At 38.3% G+C, this 20,841-nt stretch overlaps 1 protein-coding gene across 1 annotated transcript in view; it reads left to right on the forward strand.

The window, feature by feature from the left end:
• Positions 1-502: 502 nt before the first annotated feature.
• The window catches only part of UBL3 (ubiquitin like 3), a 55,696-nt gene continuing 35,357 nt past the window's right edge, over positions 503-20,841 (forward strand). Inside the window, exon 1 of the mRNA XM_021541967.3 lies at positions 503-1,086. Coding sequence (XP_021397642.1) covers positions 1,060-1,086 — 27 coding nt within the window. The 5' untranslated portion in view covers positions 503-1,059. The remainder of the gene's footprint in view (positions 1,087-20,841) is intronic.

Genomic DNA, 20,841 nt, shown 5'->3' on the forward strand with positions numbered 1-20,841 from the left:
CTACAAGCCCCATGGTGCCGCGCGGGGCGGCGGCGTGTGACGCGCGGGAGCGGGGGCGGCGGAGGCGGCGGCGGAGGGTCCGTGTCTCCCCTGCCGCGTCCCCTCGCTCGGCTCGGCGGGCGCCATGTTGGCTTGAGCCGAAGATGACAGGGGGCGGCTGCGGGCGAGGATCGCGCTGAAGGAGCGGCACCTCCGGCTCGCAGCGCGGCTCTCGGGGGGCGGCCGGAGCTGCCGGCGGACGAGGCGGGGGAGGGAGGGAGGGAGGGCGGGCTGAGGAGGCGGCGGCGGCGATGCGAGCGGAGAGCTGAGGCTGCGGGAGGCGGCCGCCGTCGAACGCCCCCCGGCCCCCTCCGAGCGCCGCGGGGGAGGGCTCTCCCCTCCGAGCGCCCTCCCTCCCTCCCTTCCCTCCCGGCCCGCGTCCCCGCCGGGCGCTGTTGGATGCCGCACACCGCCTAGGGGGGGCCGCAGCCCGGCGTCCTCCCCAGCGGCCCCGGGCCCACCCCGGCCCTCCCGCCTCCCTGCCCCGCCGCCCAGGGCAGGAGCCAGGAGCCAGGTCCTGCCTGCGCGCCCGGGTCGCCTGCGCCGACTGAGGAGGTGACTTGGACGCACTATTATCCCGTGTGAATCATCCCGTCGTCATTTGTCGAGGCTGGGAAAGGAGGCAGAGGGCGAGAAGGGGGGAAAAGCCCGCACACAGCTCATGTGGCGGTGTAGTCCTGCTGCCTGGTCTACCTGGCACCGCTGGTGCTGCCGCCGCTGCCGCTGACAGGGATCTGCTGCCATCTCTGGTCTCCCGCTGGCTCCTCCGGTCCAGCCCGGCACCGCTGCCCCTGGATATTCCTGCTCCTCAGCCGGCCGCCTTCCCCACTGCTTGCCGGGCACCTCTTTCGCGTAGGGGACGTGGAAGCTGCTGCCTCCGATACTGACACCAGTTTTGCGTTCTTGAAGATCTCCGGAGGGCTGCTTTTGGTGCTGCTGCTTTTTGTCTTTTTTTTTTCCCCCCCCTTTTTTTTTTAATTTTTTTAAAGTTGATTTTAAGCCATTTAGGGTAACATCAAAATGTCCAGCAGCGTTCCAGCTGATATGGTGAGTGTTGTACTGCCTATTTAATAGTTATATTACAGAATAACGTTTATTTCAGCCTGGTTTTGACAGAGAACATGGAAATAAGAGGGGCGTGGGAAGAAAAAAAAGGTCTTGGTTGAATATTTAAGGAACATAAAGTTCCCAGTTAATTGCCTTCCCCCTCCCACTCCAGATGCTGGTTCTGCTTCGCTTTTTGGTGATGAAGTGGGAGATCTGCAGCGTCGCCTCCCGTGTTGCGAGGGAAGGGGGATGCCAGACTCCCGTACCTATGGCACTCAGAGTGGTCACGCTTGGGTCGTGTAGCACTGCTCTTCAGCTCCGTGGAGCATTTTTTTTTGGGGTGGGGGGATAAAAGAAACAGAGTATTCGGGATTAATTGCCCGACCCATTTTTTTTTTTTCCCCTTTCTTTCTTTCTAAACCTCTTAAACTTGGTTTGTGTCTTGCCAACACGTTGTCTTCCGATGTTGGTGGGAAGTTAATCTCTTCACTTGCTGCCTGCTCAAGAGCGAGAGAGAAATTTCCATGCACTTTATTTTCATGGCGAGGTCCTTTGTGCACTAGCTGCAATCTGGACATTTTTCAAGGGCACTCCTAGTACTTCTTATGGCGGACTGTAGTTCAGCTTGTATTGGGTACTCGGCTCGATACATTTAAATCAGGAAGGTACAGCAGATCATTAGAAGGTAGGGTGAATCAGGTCTGCTAGGTAATCTTCCGTTCAGCACGACTTTCTCCATTTGTGTGTATTTTGATAAATCAGGATATATTTTTGTAAGTCACTTAATTGAAAAAAACACCCACGAAATTGTAGCTACAGTTTGGTATGTTAATTCTTTATTCTTATAGCAGAATATTTTCACATATCTCCACATGGCTGTTCACATTTAAAGGTGCTGTTTTTTCCTCCCCAAAAGCAGAGGACTTGTCTGTGCTTTTTTATTTTTTAAATTTCAGGATGAAGTTCTGTTTTGTAGGTACAATCTGCCCCAGTAGTGAGAACAATAAAACCGAGTAGCCCTTGTTTAAGTCATTGATGCACAGTTAATTTGGTTATGTATGGCAGCTGGGCTGTTGAAATAATAGTATCTGTTTAGTTGCTTGCTTTTTGTATTTCCTTCACAGCTTTTGTACAGCAGTCACAGTGAGTGAATTTTGACCAAAAAAAAAAAAAAAAAAAGCAGAAACAGTAAGGTACAGAGGATGATCGAACAGCAAGTTATAAGCTTACGGGTTTTTTCTTTTCTTCCCCCTGCCTTTCTCAGATATTATAAATAAGTGTTGCCTCCCCTGGATGAAAAGAGTGGTGAAAGGATTTAAACTCAGAGGCAATAAGCTCCCCAGCTATCAGTTTTCACGTGTTTCTTTTTAGTGTGTCTCTCTCTGACTGTTAGAGCCTTTTGAACCCCCTTCTCTCCTGCATGTGGCTGTCTAGCGTTATATCACAGAAATCCTCGCCTGGGCCGTGGAGGATTAGGTGCAAATCTCTCAGTGCTGCTTTTTAAGTTGCCTGGAGGAGTCCCTTGACTGTGACATGAAACACACTCCTCCTCCCTGTCACCCTGGGCTGAGCTGCCACCTCCGTGCTCCTCCTAGGGCCGGCCTGCCTGCCTGAGACTCCCGCGGCTGCCACTAGGCTTGTAATGCTTGACATTTGCTACAAAGTACACAGATTGTAAGATAGGCAAAATACAATTTTTTCCGTGAAAACTATTTCCTTGTGTTGTTACAGTGTAATGAGAGTACCACTGCTGGGGGTAGCTGGGCCTGGTGCTGCTCTGTTTATTCAAATCAGGAAGAAGCTTGTTATACATAGTGGTGTTTAAATACTGAGTCATTACAAAAACATTTGAATGAAGATGTTACCAGTGTTGGTAGAATTTAACTAAATAAATAGATATTTTCTGGCCTGTCATGGGATCATTTTTCTCTTAGTTTCTGCATTATTAGATGCAGTTTCTCTTGGAAGTTAGAAGTGTGCTGTAGAAATTCCAATTATTAATTACAACTAATAAATATTACTTTATGAAAGGATTGAAAACTCATTTTTGGTTTCTTTTTGTTGCCATCCTCCATATTTGAAAGGAGTTTGTTTAGGAAGGAAAATGGGATTGCCATTCCTTAGCTATTTGAAGAGAAGCCCTTACCAGGCTGTCACCATGTTTATATATGTTTTTATTTAGTGTAGGATTTTGCAGTTTGCATTTCTCTTACCCACCCACTGTGTAATTTGCATTTGCAAAAAATTGATTTCCCATTTCTGTAGGAGCTGGCAGCAGTGTGATAGAGTGACATTTTATGAAGACTCCATTATACTTAGTAAATCTGCTATGAATTACATAAGTATTATAATAATAGTGTTTGAAACTCTTTATGTCAAATTCGCAAACTAACCTGCTCATAATAATAATGATATAATTGCTGCTTCTTAAAAATGTGTTAATTTGTCTTCCTGTCCCACCTGTGGGAATGATCTGGTATAAATAAATTAATAGTAAATTTTCTGATTTCCAGTAAGCTTCAGATTTCTGAGTTGACATAATTTGACCCAGTGTCCTGTTCTCTGACATTGAGTTGACTTGTTTCCAGAGCTACTGCAGTTTTTACCAGCTAACCATTTCAACATCACTTCCTAAATAATTAACACAGTACTTTATCATTTGCATTCCACTAATAAATTGGATAGTGACACACCACATTCCCAGTGTTGTAAGTTTGTGGTGCATTATTCCTTAGCAATGTTTCCTTATTGCTTAGCATTATTCCTTAAGCAATGGCTTAAAACTCCACTCCTGGAATTAAACCTGCTAATAGTGACCTCTCTACCTGAATAGTTTCATTAACTTTATTAGGACTAGATGTGTCTGGGGCAGTTCTTGAAGACTAAACTGCATATCTAGAACCTAATTCTGCTCAATTTTTCACATATGCTCTGATGACTGTAGTGGCAGCAGGGCATCTCTGATTATGTTCAGTAATTTAATCAGGTAATTTATCAGTTTTACCATTTGGTAGCAGTTAGAGTTTGATTGTGAATAACAGCAGGGCTGTTTGCAAGTTATATATCTTTTGTAATGATAAATAGACATGCAGTGGTTTATGAACTTGTGAAATTAATCACACTGGCTTTTTGAGTGGACCGAATGCAAATGGTTTGATATTTATTCAAACACTCTAGCTGACAATTTTAAAGTAAGCTATGAAAAACTTATGTTCAGTCAAGAAGTTCTTACTCAATTGAACAATCCCCTTTATTTTAGTGGCGTTTTCATCAGAATCTGGGGAGCTTCCTTTCTGTATTCTGTATGTCTGTGATACTTCTTATAGTTAGAATTCTTCAGGGATTTTAGGAGTCCACAGAAAGCCACCTGCATGACTAAAATGTATTAATGGTGTCCACTGTTTCCTGTAGTCTCTGTGTTTTATGTCGGTATGAAAAGGCTCTGCCAGCACTTCCTTTCTGGGCAGTTCTTTGCGTGCCCTCTAGGAGATCCAATTCTTTTTCTGTCTGAGCAGTAACAGAGGGTAATGCTTTTGGCTCATGGTGGGGTTTTTATTGTTGGTTTGTTGTCTTGTTGGGTTTTTCTGCATTTGATAAACAGCAAAGTGTTGGAATCTACCAAATCATTAAAGGTTTTAATTTTAATGTGCATGGCTCTTCAATCCATATGCTATACTTAGGTGGTATGGGAGAGATTATTTTTGAGAAAATGGAATGTTTGGTGCACAGCATTTGCAGACATAGAAGAGCATGGAGTATATGATCTAAAATGGTTATGTGTGGTCAATGTTAAAAGGGGGCAGTGGGTGGAAGAAGAATAACAAATAGAAACCCTGCTCAGTTCACTCCTGGTTGGAGTTAACATCTTTAGTGGAAATTTGTATATCATCTTCTTCAGAAAATTTAATATAGAATGTTGATGAATAGTTGAACATATATAAGGACATCCTTTTTAATGCATATTAATGGAGGTTGACAGTGGAAAAGGATGGACAGAAACTGATGCTGCATCAGGAAGGGAGTTTTGGCATCCAAGAATAAGGTTCAGATATGAGAGACTTAAAGGAGTAGTTGGTTGTATGGCAGCTGAGTTTAGTTGTCGATCATTCAGTTTGAAAAATTATTTAAGAATAATAGGTGCAGTAGCATTATAATACACTTGGAACATAGAAAGTATTTTGTTCACTATAGCACTTTAATATATCAGAACAAAATGTGAGAAGTCCTGCATCTCTGTTCTTCTGTTTTAACTGCTTTTCCTTTTGCCTTCAATTGCTCTTTTCATAGTTTTGAAAATTATTGTATTCCTAGTAGCCTTTGTGCATAACAGGCTTAAGTTAGTCCCTTATGTTTTTGTAGCAATAGAAGTATGATTATTTCTCTGTATTTTTGTATCACCCACATGTTGAAAGTTCTAATTCATTACATTCTCTAATAAAAATAGCTAATTGAGCTTTTCTGTATGGGTATTTTTTTTCTTCCCTTTTTTAAAATTTTTTTTCCACAATTGTTTGCTGATTATAGCAGAAATTAGTAGCCTATCTTTTGCCATTCTCAATGTTTGATTTGCGTTTGTTTTTCTTAGAGAAGGAATTCAGAGTGGGATATGTGTTAGAAGAGCTTGAAGAAGCTTCTTTCGGACTCCTTATATATTGAGCCAATGTACAAGCCAGTTGAGCCTTTGTAGCATATTGCAGTGCTGCTTGTAATGACATCAAGAACCTTTCTCTGTTATCTGAAGCATTGGCCAGGAATAAACTTACTTAACCTCATCCTCGGTGTGTATATATTTGGGTATACTCCAAAATTATTTGTTTTTATAATTTCTCACACCCACCTTTTTTTTGTTTCACAGATTAAAACTGTATCTAACAACTAAAAAGAAACATCTTAGCAACCATTGACATTTTTTAGGTACGCCACTGTAGGAGAAACTTCGTAACATACTAATATATCTGACATATTCTGAAACAATGTTTGAATGACCTTCATCTCATTTTCTTTGGGGATGAACAGCTGTAACCTGTGGTTGGATTGATCCTTATTCCTGGTTGTGGTGCAGCTCTATACTACAGATGGAAGTGTAAGCTGATGATATAAACTGTTCCTTCCTTCCTGCCACCCACCCTTGTTGTCATTACCTGAACTGGTTTCTTTCTGCTTTTGTTGTCTAACTTCATGAAATTCTGGAGTGGATATATACTGAAGGAGATTTAACTCCTCCCACTTTGGGAATGCTGAGAAGTAGCTGCTGGCAGGTTCCAGCAGGACTGAGAGGCAAAAAACAAATGTTGAGTATATGTGAGTGTAGGAAAATGATTGTATCTACAGCAGGAATGCTCAATTCTGCATATTAAAAAATTAGCAGACATCATCTGGTAACTGGACAGGTCAGTCAGGGCCTGAATGGGAACAAGTTGCACCTCTCTGATGTGGAATAAGGAAAAAAGTCAGGTATCTGTAGTCAGTGTTTCACCGTGGGGCTTGTGACTGCTTTGTGTGAATCTAAACCTAAACTTTCGATCATTCAAAGCCTATATCTTACTCCCGTGGTTTGGCTTAAGGCTGGAGCAGGAACTTAGGCTGTCTGAATGTGGTCCTTGCAGTGGTCTTGGTAAGAAATACTTTCATGATACTATGAACAAAATGAGTAAAGGCATGCTTTACTACTTTTTTTAGTTGAGAGTTCCTCCTAGGTATAACTTTTGTGAATGTTGAAAGCCATAGCCATGGTATTTGTAATCAGTGGGATTTACTTGTTTTATACTTCTGGCCAGTCAGTTTTGTTACTCAGTAAAACTCAGAATGTAAACTTTTGGAGATGTCTCTATATCTGCTTATGCAACAGTGAGCAGAATGGAGACTCTCAGTTCTAGCACTCAGCCTGCGAGTGCTACACTAGCTTGCAGGAATCCAGAAATAACTGGAATGTAACTAATCATTCTTGTGGTTTTATGTAAAAGAGATAATTCAGCTTATTTTCAGTCTCTTCCAAGTACAGTATTGGATCCACTAGGTTGGTTATTTCTTATTCTGAATATGGTGAAAACATTGTTGCTGATCTGTATTCTTTTTCACATTGAGTCTGCTTTTCCAGCATTTAATTGAGTCTACTAAAGTAGCAAGCCTTTCCTGACACAATTTTGCATGGGTAAACTTTAGCTCATTGTATTAAAGGAATATAACGGTGTTGTTTTCATTTTAAAAACATTGGAAAATGAGCAACATGCACTTCAATATATGAAAAGAAATTTGAAGTAGGAGAAAAGTAGCTCTAAAAGCTTTCTAACAATGTAGATAAATTGTTTAGGAGGTCTGGTTTTGAGAGCCATACTTAAAAAGTTAAGATCTTTTTATTTGTAGTTTTGCTGAACCTGAGAAGTATAGTTCTGCAGAAATACTTAAATGTTGCAGCTGACAGCTCTTACATATTTGTGGAAATTTGGTGTATTTTGTGGTCACTAACTGGGAGGATTGTGTTTAGCTCCTTGACAGAGGATAAATTTATTGCTGCTTGTATACTATCCACAGTGCAGACCTTGTCTTAATTTGTAGTAAGACTCCGCATGTATGGTAAAATGTGATTAAAAAAATTAATGTACGTTTTCCACAGATAGAAACTTCATGTAAAATAATAATTTGTCAGATTGCACAACTCTGGCACTGCCATCAGCGTCTTGGAGTTTATTTCTTACTTTCTGTAAAGAAATTTGAAAATAGCTTGCCAGTGACAGGATTACATTTGTGGGTTTGTTTTGGTTTGGCTCCTTACTTAAAATTATTTGAGAGATTCAGTTTAGAGCTAAATGGAAGGCTTGTGGCAGAGTTTAGCTGAGACTTTATTCTATGATACTGTTGTTATGGAGACAGAAGCAAGCAAGAAACTCCTTGAGTTTTATGTATCCCATAGAAATTGGCCAAGTAAAACCAGAGATTCTGTCTGGGAGTTTCGTAGGTTTGTTTTACTACTAACAAGAAATCTGTGCCTTAGTGGGATGGAGATGCCAAAATGATAGTTGCTGTTCACACAAGGAATACAAACTAGAATTGTGTTGGTGTCTACCTGCTGTGGTGGTTTCAGCCTCTCTTAGGGCTGGTATGATTTATGTCAAGGGCTTGGAACAAAGGTGATCTTATCCTGGGGTGCTTTTTTGCTGCAGCTGAGGGTCTGGATTTTAGTCTGTGACTCTGTGGACAGTTTGGATGGAAATGAAAGCTAAGCTCCTTTTCTTTTTTTTTTTTTTTTTTTTTTGGTTTGGTTTTTTTGGTTTTTTTTTTGTTTTGTTTTTGCTTTTAAAAGGTAGTCCTTAGTTCTTCTGTAAGCTCTTTTTGAGGTCTTCATTATGCAATATTAACTGTTTTATGTTGCATAAGAAATTATCTCCAACACTTGATGAAAGTGGGGTACCAATTTCAAAATAAACAGAAGGAAACTATGTGTGTTCTTCTTTGAGACTGAAAAGAACACTGTATTTCATCTCAAAAAGAACAGTACTTCACAGCCATAACTGTAGCGCTGGTTGGTATCTCCTCAGCAAAATTGTGATGTTGTAATGCTCTGTGGTTTGGCGGAGATCCACATCACCATAATCTGTTTCTGATACTTAATATATGCTCTAGATGATCCTACCTAATCTGTCCCCAGATTCTGACATATGCTTTTAATATAGAGAAATAATGGAATAGTGATAAAATAGTGAAGTGCAGTGCTAGTCAAAAATCTTTCATAGCTGAAGTTGTAAATTCAGGATTCTCTTCTTGAAAGTAGATTAGTGCCAATCTGTATGTGAATATTTGTGGCATATACTAATAAGTCTCAGAAAACTTACTATAATTTACATTACTATGGAATAGTTATTCTAAAATAGCATTTCTTTTCAGCATATCTTTGAAGATTACATATTGTGCAAGAGTTTTTAGGCATGCTTGCCTTTTATATGCTATAAGAGAGTAACTAAAACCTTTGTGTGCTTTTAGAGTCTGGAATACCTGGTTGCAGTATTTTCTTTTATTTATAGAATTCTTATTTGAATGGGTAGTAACATCAAAATAAAGTTAATTTTTGAAATAGTGCTTGGTGGTTGTATTTGTTGCACAACACATTACTTAGGGCATATTACGTGTGACTATTTATGTCATTTTGCCTGTGAATTTATTTTTAATCTGTGCATCATAAAAGTTGTTTGGTGTGACAGGAAAAACTTAGCTCTCACTTCTGAATCTAGGTTATTGATCTGTGATGCAAAAAAACTCTATTGGACTTGCAAGTTTTAGTGATTTATTCTTTGCACGCTTGTATAGGTATTTTTTTGGCAATAAACCCCAAAAGTGCAAAAAGCTTTATTAAAACACTTTACATGTGGGGAATAAATACACATTTGCGAAGTCCATATGATTCAGTGGTAATGATGTTAACATGAAGTCCCAACACAAAATTAGTAACTTCCATAATAAGTAAGTAATAAAAAGTAATTAGTACTTAATAAGTACCCATATTACAGTTCATAAGTGGAGTAATGTTTGACATGAATATTTAAAGATTTTGTACCAAAATGTGCTGTAATATGTATGCTTCATGCTGCAGATTTCCAAGAAAAGGTGTTTTAGAGTCCACCTGTATAATTTAAACACATATTAAGTATTTTTGGTAAGGTCAGCCCTATGCAAGTTCATTTCAATCTCAAGAAAGTAGCAAGGAAATCTTTTATCTGAAAATAAAAAGGAGATTTTGTTAGTGGGCATTTCTAGTGTTCTAGACGTAAGGCAGATTTTTGAGTGCAATAGGTTAGGTCTGGCACCGAGACAGCAGTTTGTTACTGAGGTATTTGACTTTGCTCTGAGGATCTCATTTTCATAACTAATGACAAGATAGCTAGTAGTTTTTAATAAAGTGCAACTGGTTTGATTTCTGTCTGCTTACTGCATCTAGCTAGTATATTTCTGGATGAATCAGGATTTCATGCAAGTCTGCAAATGGATTTTTTTTTTTTTTCAAATTGCATATGTTTGAAATTATTTGGAGGTTAAAAATAGCCATCGTAGTGGGTGGAATGCTTGGTAAACTGTGAGCAAGGTTGTGATGAGACCTCTGGTGAAAGAGGCAGCAGGTATTTGCAAAATTGTTTTAATTTGGAGAGGATCGTTTTTGAATTGTTTCTTCTCTCTCGGATGGGAGAAAGTGGTTCAAGGGCTAGCCAGGGAAATCCCTACGGAGGGCTGCAGTGCAGTTGTCAATACTTGTTCCAGCATTCTCATGCAGGCACTTGATGATCCCAGCATATGTGCTCCTTGCACTTAACTGCAGGAGTAAGGAGTGGAAAGTTTTTAAGGGTGAACTTTTGGTGGGGGTGGACTCCAGAAGTGCAGCTGTAACTGTCCCTGAATTAACTATGAAGACTGAAATACCTCTCTGCAGAGCCTGGCATTTTTAAGCTAGATTGTCTTTCAGTGCAGATTTTATGGCTTTCAATTTTATCTTGTCTGTTTGACTGCTTTGAATGTGGTGTGTGTACCATTGTGCTATATCATACATGGAAACACCATATTGGGGGAACTCCAATGACTTTCTAAATGAAGTACAACTGGTCCTAAATATCTGACTGTTCAACAATATTTATCCATCCTGTGGTGTAAATGCTTAACTGTCTCTCTTCTTCCAGAACCATGTGCTTTTGCCCTCCCCTTATTGAGCACTTCCTCATTGTTCAGATCAGTGTCTTATCTTCCTTCACTGTTCAAACTTTTCTTGGAAGATAGATCTTAATTTTCAGCCTTCCTGTGTCACTAGTCTTCTTAAAAAGTACTTAATAAAAATCCATCTATTTTATCTATCTTTTGGGGAAGAAAGTTATTATTTATCAAAAACTGTGGATGTTGTGGAAATGTAGTTTCACTCAAATATACTCTTATGCTAGATAACTGCAGCAGAGCTGCAGGGAATAAAATCTTACTGTTTGAATTGGAGGAGTCAAAATTCAAACAAGATCAAAACTTTGTTGTAGTTTTTTGTGGTTTGTTTTTTAAATTACATTTCTTATTTTAGTTAAATTCTGTTGAAATTTCCCAAGTCAGCTTTGCTCTGGTACATCTTCTGTGCCTGTCAATCTCAGCTGTCCAGAGCAGACTTTACTAGCATTTCAGTTAAGCCAGCATGCTCTGTGCTGATGTGAAGGATTTATTTCAAAGGGCTTGTTGACAGTGAGTTAATTAAAATCAGGCAAAAGACAGTAAAATATTTACACATAGAGAAATGCTCCCAAGAACATTTGGAAAAAGGTTGTAACTGTATTTGTTAATGGGTTGTAAAAAGCAAGTTTTGAGGCTAATGCATATGGGGAAGCTAGTTTTTAGGGTTATGTTAGTATTTCTTAACGCTCTTACTATTTAAGAATCACATGGTTTTGTTGATGTGTTTTCCTTAATCTTTCAATAAAGTAGTAATTCTGAGCTCTTGATTGTCAAATATTGACTTAATATATCTGTCAATTTTCATGTTCCTACTTTTTAAATAGCATTCCCTCAGTTTAAATCTGGAACAATCTCAGGAGAAGAAAATAAATCCAGAGTAGTTCCCAGTCTTCAAGGACATGGGGATTTAGTTTTATTCTTAAGTTATCTTCTTTAAATTCTGTATTATTTTTTTTTTCGGGAAATGAAATGTAGGAAAGACAGCTTGCCCTAAGCATAGAGCACAGAATGATTATCAGTCAGTGCCTTTATCTCCAAATGTGCTGCTTGGTAAGTTTCTAAGTCAGCTTTAAAGAAGCCCACAACCAACAGAGAAGCACCAAAGTGCATAATTCAGTGTGCTGAGTAGTGCCAGATAAGGCAGAGTGTAGGTAAATAGTTTGCTGCCTTTCATACTTGATTCTGCTCCTGCATGTCTGCCCTGACTTTGGTGCTTAAATAAGTGTTCTAGGTTATTAATTTAATTTATAATGAACTTGTGGTTTGGAGGTGATTTTGTTCCACTTTATTGTTCTCTAAAGGAAAGGAAAAAAAAAAACAAGAAGAAACTTCTTGTTTTATCTTGAAATTCTTAACATATAGAAATGAAGACCATTTGAAGTACAGTTTTGAAGTTGTTTATTCCTTTCTTTGACTAGGTGTTGTTTTGCAGGAAATGGAAGATAGAGAATTATACTTGAATGTACACAGCATTTTCTGCTGTGTTTTGTATCACATCATAGTTTTTCTAGTAAAATCTGATTGTAGCATGTTCCAAAAAATGGAATCCAGTTTTTAGGAAGACTCACAGCTCTTTGTTGTAGCAGTTTAAAATTTTCTATGCAGAAATCACTTACTCAAAATCCAAAAATATAGTAATCTTGTATTTTTGTCCTGTATTTAACTTTTGGATACAGCTAGCAGTTATTTTGTGGGGCTCTGTTGGCAGCTGTATTGGCTAACCCCTCAAGAGTGTCTGTGCAGCCATTGAGATAGGGAAGAGAAGTCTTTTGAATTGTTTCAAAGTAGTTCTTGCTGGGTGGCTGGATAACATGGCATTCACTAGGTCAGTGTGGGCATTTTGGAGTAGTGTAGCAGTTTGTAGGATGGATGGTGGTAGCAGCTGAAAGGAGTTAAAGGGAAAGGCAAATCATGATTACATCATCGTGTAGTGACAAAGGTACAGACACTGAACATATCAATGCCAAAGCCATCAGGCTTATTTATGGACAGTAATTTGCTGTACAAACACAACGGGCTGCAAGAAACAGTCAAGGAATTATAATGAATTTCTCTTCCCATGCATAGGTTTTACTTGGAGTGATTTAATTCCATTTAATTAAGCTGTTAGTGTGTCAAATGATAACAGATTTCTGATGAACACCCTCACTGTTCCTCTGCCTTCCAGACACAAACATATCCAAATCCATCACTTAATATTTGTATTTTAATTATTGCTGCTGAGTGGAAATAGAAAAGCAGTGTGTGTTACTTTGCTGGGTAGAAAAACTGTTGAGAAGTGTCCATGTAAACATTATTTCACCTTTTGGCAAAAGTAAATCTTACCTTACCAAATACAGGCTTTACAGCAATAAAGCTTTAGTCACATGATTCAGTTGCCTAAAGATAGCATCCAGTGCCAGTGTGCACATGCCAGCATTCCCAGGATGGCCAAAAAGGGTAGGCAGCTATGACACATGAGCTGCAGGAGACCCATGCCCTGCAGGAGATACTGCTGCTCTGGACAAAGGGAATATTTCACAACACCTGGAAATAGCACTAGATGTATGTATTTTGGTAATGCGTTTGACCTGTTGGGGCTTTGTAAAACCTCATTTCTCATCCTTTTATATGGGTTTTTGGTAGGTTGGCTTTTCCTAGCTTAAATTTGTTAAGTAGTGTTTCAAAATCAGTAAATGGTTCAATTTGCAGGTTCTACCAGCTTTCTTTCCTAGAGAAAGCTCTCACATCTACAGGTGTGAACACTCCAAAAGAAATAAACTTTTCTGAGTTTCGAAATACATTGCTGCCATTTAAGTTTATCAGATCTTCTCCTAAGTACAGCAATGTGGAAATATTGTATAGCTGCTTCTGGTGGTAAAGAAGGTACAGTGTGGTTGCAGATATTTGCTAAGTGTGATCTCATCTAAGCTGTTGCACACAGCTTATTAAAAAGAAGACAAAGGAATTTTATACGTGTTATCACAGTAAATTTAAAAGTAATCTAAGTTATCAAACAAATTAAAATTGGGTTAATTTAATTTGGGGTAATTCTGAAGAATTTTAAAGGGCATTATCCCTTCTCATACAATCTGTTGTATAAAGTTGGACTTGAATGGTCTGTTCTAAAAATGACACCAGAAATGTGGTGTGCTTTTGCTTAGGTATATAATCACACCTGTGGAGCAGGAGAGAAAGATCACTGCCTATACCAATGCTATGTTTCTTTAATAACTGAACTTTTTATAATGGAATCTTGCAAAGAAAGATATGGATTGGTTTGATGGTTTTTGTATTAGATTAAAAGAAAGAGGCTTACTGCTTGAAGCTTGACAGGTCTCTCTTGACATTTGGCCTGAAATGTTTGCAAGATATTTCATATCCTCAGAGCAGAAATGAATATGAGTGGGTTGAAAAATTATGCTTACATAATTAAATAATGAGGATTCTTTGGCATTGTGTAAGCTATAAATGCAGGGAGGTTTGTTGGTATTGCCCTAGGAATTCAATGCAATTGGATACTAGAGTAATTTCACTGTTACATTTTGATGAATATATTTTCCATTTATATTTTGGAGGGCAGCTTTTGATATGTGTGTACTGCTAAAGATTAACTTATAGATTGAGTGAAACCTTTCTGGTGTGTTTTATATTAGCACTTCTGTCTGAATTAAAGTTTTAATACATTAGTTTTGTATATATGGTGGTTTTTGTTGTTGCTGTTTATGGTTTGCTTTTTTAAGTTGAGGTAGAAATCTAATGGTCAGAAAAGAAACCTTTCCAGTATAAATTGTCATCAAAGTTATTTTGCTTATACACTTCTTCATGTTTTGAGGAACTTCATGTAGAGGAATCTTTAAATGGTAACTGTGTAAATAGATATATATCTAAATATATATTCATTCCATTAATTCCTTTGAAAAAAGCAAACTTTGTAGTTTTGTTTCTAGCAGACTTCTTTTGCATGGCCAGATTCTGTTACTAAGAGGTCAATGAAAAATTGACAAATAATTTGTAGATCAAGAAGCCTGGAAATCATACTTTATCTGAAGAGTTAGATTTTTTTTTTTTTCTAATATTTTTAAATTGCAAAGGAGCAAAGAACTATCAGCCCACAAATATGTTTGTTCAGCTCCATCCCTTTTGTCTTGTGGATACATGGGCTGTTACACATACAGCCTCAGTTTGAGGATAAGTGTATCATAATTGCTGAATGCAGGCAGATTTGTTTAAATGACTCTTTTATTGTTCAAACTAAGCTGAAAATTATCTGTAAGGTAAAGCTGGGACATAGTTTTGGATTTCCACACTTAGGAAAGCATTAAATTGCCAAAGCTCTGCACATGTATGTCTATGTTTAATTTTATTTCCTTCTCTTTGAAAATTGATGATGAATAAATTATTTTATGTTTAGGAGTTACATGTCTGTTAATAGAATGTGTGCAGTATTTTATTAAATGTTAAATTTTAGCATTTAATTTTAATGTGAAGAGAATGTTTTACTCAATGTAACATATTGGAGAGGTCAGCCTTCATAATTGATGTGGGCTCCGGAGTAAGTAGCTTGCACATTTGTGGCATCAGCAATGGTATGTATTTAGGGAGAACTGACTACCCAACCTGTAATGATACGTATTTGAATTTTGGAAGTCTGATAATTACAGACTCATGGAATGCATTAGGTTGAGAAAGACCTGTAAGGTCAAGTCCAGCTGTTAACCCAGCTGCCAAAGCCTCCACTAAATCTTGTCCCTCAGTGCCTCCACTACACAGTTTATATATCTCAAGGGATGGTGACTCCACCACTTCTCCGTGCAGCCTGTTCCAGTGCTTGACAACCCTTTCAGTGAAGAATTTTTTCCTGAAGTCAAATCTAAACATCCCCTATTATGTATTCAATTCTCTTTTACAAGGATGGTCAAGTCACTGTAAATGGGCATATTTATTACTTAGACATGTAAAAATAGAGGTTTTAAACATTAGAATAAAGAATTGCAGTTAAGTAGTTATGTTCTGTGTTTTGTTTTCCTTTCAAATTGATGAAATAGGGGGTTGTGCTACTTAAGCTTGAGCCCAAACTGAGCTTGTTTTTTGTGACATTAAATTTGATGATTAAGAGTTCACAGGGTTGATGGATGCTTATTTGCAATTTTAAGAAAAATCCCTAGTTTAAACCAATGTTTTTTGATAGGATACCTTCATTTTTTCCTGTACCATGTGAAAAGGTTAAGACTTTGATTTATGAATTAATAGAAGGGAATGATCTTTGTTATTTTTAAAAAAACAAATATCTTTTCCCCCTGAAATCCTGTGATATAAGACAGAGATAACAGCCCTACTCTTTTCTCTGTGAAAATTGCATGTTTCATGGCATTCACCTGGCATTCATGGCAACTTGGTAGCTATATGAATGAGGGGAAAATTTTAATTGTTTATAAATTTTTAAAACGAAACAATATATAGATACATGAAAGTCACCCTAAACTCCTCACTTCTGTGAGCACAGATTTTTTTCTCAGATAACAGAAATGTGAAATAGGATATAATCTATATACACACGTGCACTTTGGTAAGTGCTTATTTATGTTTCATCTGAGAATTATTATTCTAAGGGTGTTTAATATTATATCTCAATTATGTTAAAAATAATATTTAGAGACTGAAGCAAAGACCAATTTCATAACCTGTGTCACCATCTGTTAAATACACCATAAGCTTATTTTTTTCTGGATGGGTTTAGCCAGCTGTCCATTTTATAATGTTGCCTGGATGGAGGCGTGCATTTAAGAATAACACAGTAGGCTTTCTGTGAGTTGACAAAAAGCTTTTTTATTTTCATCTGAAACTCCCCTCGCTTGTCTGACACTTCCTTATATTTAGTCTCTGGCTGAGGAATGTATTTGAAACCTTTCCCCTGTTGTACTCCTCTGGTTTGTGCTTTCATCTTCTCCCACTGAGGTCCGGAGCTGCCGCCCAGGAGGAGACGTGCCTTCGCAGTGACCCCTCTGCGGGCGCGTGGACGTCTTTGCTCGCGGCAGCCGAAGTCCACTCTAATCCTATTGACATCCCGCCCACGTGGCGCTCACTTAAGCTGTCCAGCGCTCTCCTTGCTTTGTCTGACCCTGTGAGATGATACAGCTTTTTGTAACTTTATTTTCCTTTATGTTAGTGTCTTGGGATGGTCATTCAGACCACTAGAGTTTGCTGAAATCATTCTCTGGTTTTAAGTGTTGTCTTCACAATAAAAAAGATCTGTTCCGTAATGGTGTCAGGGTGACCTGGCAGATTTTAGTGTTATGTTGTGTATGTACTTGATTATAATTTATATAAGTGATGATGAGACAAGGAAAAAAGTCAGTATTTACAAAAGCCTGGGAAGAATGTTATTGCAGGTCAGGTAATCATTCTATTCTGCTGCTCAATTTGCAGCAAAACAACCTCTATTCAGAAAAAAAATAATGAATTGTAGAAAATAATTTAGAATTTAAAAGTTTTTGCTGACTGCAATTTAGAGCTGGCTTTAAAACATAGTTTTTAAAGCCAGCTCTAAATTGCAGTCAGCAAAAAGTTAATTTTCTGACTTCACAGGACTTTTGCCTTTTTTAAATTGCAGTATAATGCCTTAGTAAAATTGAGCAGAAGTCAGTTGAAGAAGTTACCTGAGGCAATGCACTGTATTTTCTGATTTGGATTTCCCTGAAATACATTGTGTGTTGTCTGATCAATCAGAGTGGCAAAGCTCCTTTCATTGGCTCACTCTGTTCAGTCAGGATGAGACTGCTGTGCTGGGAAAGATGGAGGTCCTTGTTTGTTTATTCTTCATCACTGTGTTAGCTAGAATGTTTGTACCCGTTAAAATCATGGAACCTCTTAATTCAATGTTGTGTGTGAATACCCACATGTGTATTTTTGCTCTGTCCAGCTTCATTTTTGATCTTCCCAGAGCAGCAGCATTGTTTATGTTCAGCTTGATGGAGTAGCATGTTGCCGTTTCTCCGAAGTGTAGATATGCAAGTGAAATAAAAACAAGAATTTCTTTCTATTGTATGGAGTACATCTGGACTACTAATCAAGCTATGGTATCAAAATACTTGAAATGCTTGGGGCTTTTTTATGCATATGTGAGTTGAATAAACTGAACTTGAGAATTAATTGCATCCAGTCTCTGCTGTTTGTACATGGTTTGCTTTGGCTTAACTTTATTGGCCCAGCTCATCAGAGGCTTATTCTAGGAAGATCAAGGACTTCAAATCTATGCTTTTAAAATCTCCTTTGCCCCAGCCCTTGTCTTCAAAATCTCACTGGAAGCTTTGTAGCTAAAACCAGAGTATATAAGATGATTGCAAGATGGTCCATTTATCTGTGTTCCTGGCAAGTGAACAGCCAAACCAAGCACCTCTGGACATAATCTAGTCCAACCCCTTGGCCAAAGCAGGGTCACCTGATGCAGGTTATACAGGAACACATTTGGGTGGATTTTGAACATCTCCGCATGTTCAAAAATCTGTGCTGTAAGCTCTGTTTCCCCATCTACCTTCCCATCTAGTCATTATGTCTGTACACAATTAACCATGTGCCTTCCCACTGGCCACCACATCCTTATAGTAGGACTTGGTTAGAGGTCCTACTGCTCCAAGAGGAATTAACCAGTGAGTGATTTGAGGGAACGGTAATCTACCAGAAATTCAGCCAAAGCTTTTCCATAGCTTTTTAAACCCACTCATCTGGTGATAATAGGTCATTAGATCTGACCCCAGCAAAGGGGAGAGGGTGGGAGCATCCCTTTTATTGATAGCCTTTGTTACCTCATGAGAGGTAACAGAAAAAGACCAGCGAGCATGTTAGAGATCCAAGCCTGCTTACATTTATGTAACCACCACTGTTCTGAGACAATGCCAGTCTCCAAGTCGGATCATAGCAGTGAACATAGCTTAAAGGATTAGTTGCTTGTCTGGCAAAACAGAAGCGCTCTTCTGATTTTTTTTTTTTTTTTTTTTTTAATCTCATGAATTGAATATATTAATAGTGAAAGGCAGATGAATATCTAAATAGTCTTCATTTGTTGCTATTGTATACTTCTGATGGAATTGAATAACCCAAGAAGAGAATTTAGGAAATAAACTTCTTTCATTTTAATTCCTTTTTGATACAATATTGACTCACTCTTTTCTCATATTCCTGGTGCCATATTCATCAGACATTAATCTCCCAACAGGTTCTGCTTTGGGAAAGCGGGGGAGGAAGTAAGTCAGAGGAACAGTAAGGAATCTGTAGCAATAACAGTCCATTGGTCTGAGAGAGGACTTTTAATACATTACGGTTTTAATAAAACTGTTATGTGCATGTATGTGAGAGGCATTGGGATGTTCACCTATTCTGTAAAATGTTTTGTTTGTTTAGCCCTTCAGCTATCAGTTGTAGTGAAGTGATAGTATGAAATGTTAAGGCAGAAAAAAAGATTTTTTTTTTCTTTTTAACTCTTAGAGTCTCATAGAAAAGTTGTAAGTCAGAGTTTGTTATGCAGAGATATAGTTCTAGACTCATAATAAATAATTTTTCCAGAACTTACTAGCTGGGTTTAGTGGGCTTGCTAGCTTGTCAGCTGAAGCTGCCAAACACAAACTTTGAAACTCTATTCAGTTTACCAGTGTTTTGATATATGCAATGTGTTTAATACAGATGCTAAATAAAAGTAAGAAAATCTATAGATCATGAGTCTTAAAATTAGAAGAGATCTCTGCAGCTGTGTAGCCCAAAGCATAGCTGGCTGTGATGGTGGTTCAGAGCAGGGCTAACCTCAGACTTAGATCATGTTGCTTGAGCATTTTGCTTTTGAGTTCTGGCTGTGTCCAAATATGCTGATTCTGCTGCCTTGTAGGGCCAGAGCTTTACCTGCCTTCACTGAGAAGACTGTATCTGCATGGGCAGTGGCAATTTCCCTTGCTGCAGCTTGCCACCATTGAGATGGTAAAAATGCTCTTAGATACTTTTGCTTTTGTAAGCCAAACTACATCAGAATTCCTTTATTTTGAACTCCATATGTGGTTGATTTGGCATCTGTAGTGGATAAGGATTTTGCCTGTACACAGGAGCTTGAAGATATATCTCTGAAGTTTTACCAAAATAGCCTGTCATTCTGCATTCCTCACTTCATTTAAATGTTTGCCCCCATCTAAAGATGGAATGGTTGTGATTGTATAGATTTGTATTGAAAATCAAGCTGACCTGAAATACCAACTAAAAAGGCCATCTCAGTTACTTGGGTGGAAGTAGGAAAGAGAAAGTAGTAAATTTATTTTCTTGGGTTAAGAGGGACTTAAAAATAACAAGATACTTCAATTGAAACTAGATAGCTAAATAGGAACAAAGAAAATAATTCTTCCCAAATACTAAACAGGCTATTGTGTATGTGAAGCTTTGGAGAGGAGCAGTTGATCAGATTTTTGTAAGGCAAAAAACAATAAACAAGGAAAAGGTTCTTCTCTCTTTGCTGTTTGTAACAGGGAAAAGTGGTTTAAAAGTGTATGCAAAGTGTTATATTCTCCCATCCAATTTTCTGGGTCAGAAGTTAATATTTTGTTTCTTGCATATATAGTAACCTGTATTTTGTTCACTTATATACTTCATTTAATGTGTTGGAAGGGCTTTTTGGTTTCTTGCTTGCTTTTGGTTTTGTTTTAAACTTTATTTTAATCATTTAGGCTGCAGAAAGAAGCAAACCGAAAAAGGGGGGAAAGAAACCAGCAAATACCTTATTTAAACTAAATGGTGTCATTGATACTGAAAGATGTGGAAATTGTGTTTTAAGTTATTCTCTAAAATGCTTTATTGTATGTGTTTCATAAATTTTTGAAAACAGATAATACAAGAATTTTCATCTCTGAAATATGTATCCTGGTGGAATTTGGTACTAATTATTGGAAAAGAGGGAGGTCTGGAGCAGAGTATTGCTCTTTGCTTTTGTTATCTGCTAAGAAACGGGCCTCAGTGATGTTGTCCCTGTCTGGTCAAACATGTGATGTGTGTTTTACTGTCCTGCGCTTCACTTGAGTGTCCCCGCTGTCACCGTACCTTGCTATTTGTACATAA

Source organism: Lonchura striata, chromosome 2, assembly GCF_046129695.1.
Source record: "Lonchura striata isolate bLonStr1 chromosome 2, bLonStr1.mat, whole genome shotgun sequence".
Lineage (NCBI taxonomy): Eukaryota > Metazoa > Chordata > Aves > Passeriformes > Estrildidae > Lonchura > Lonchura striata.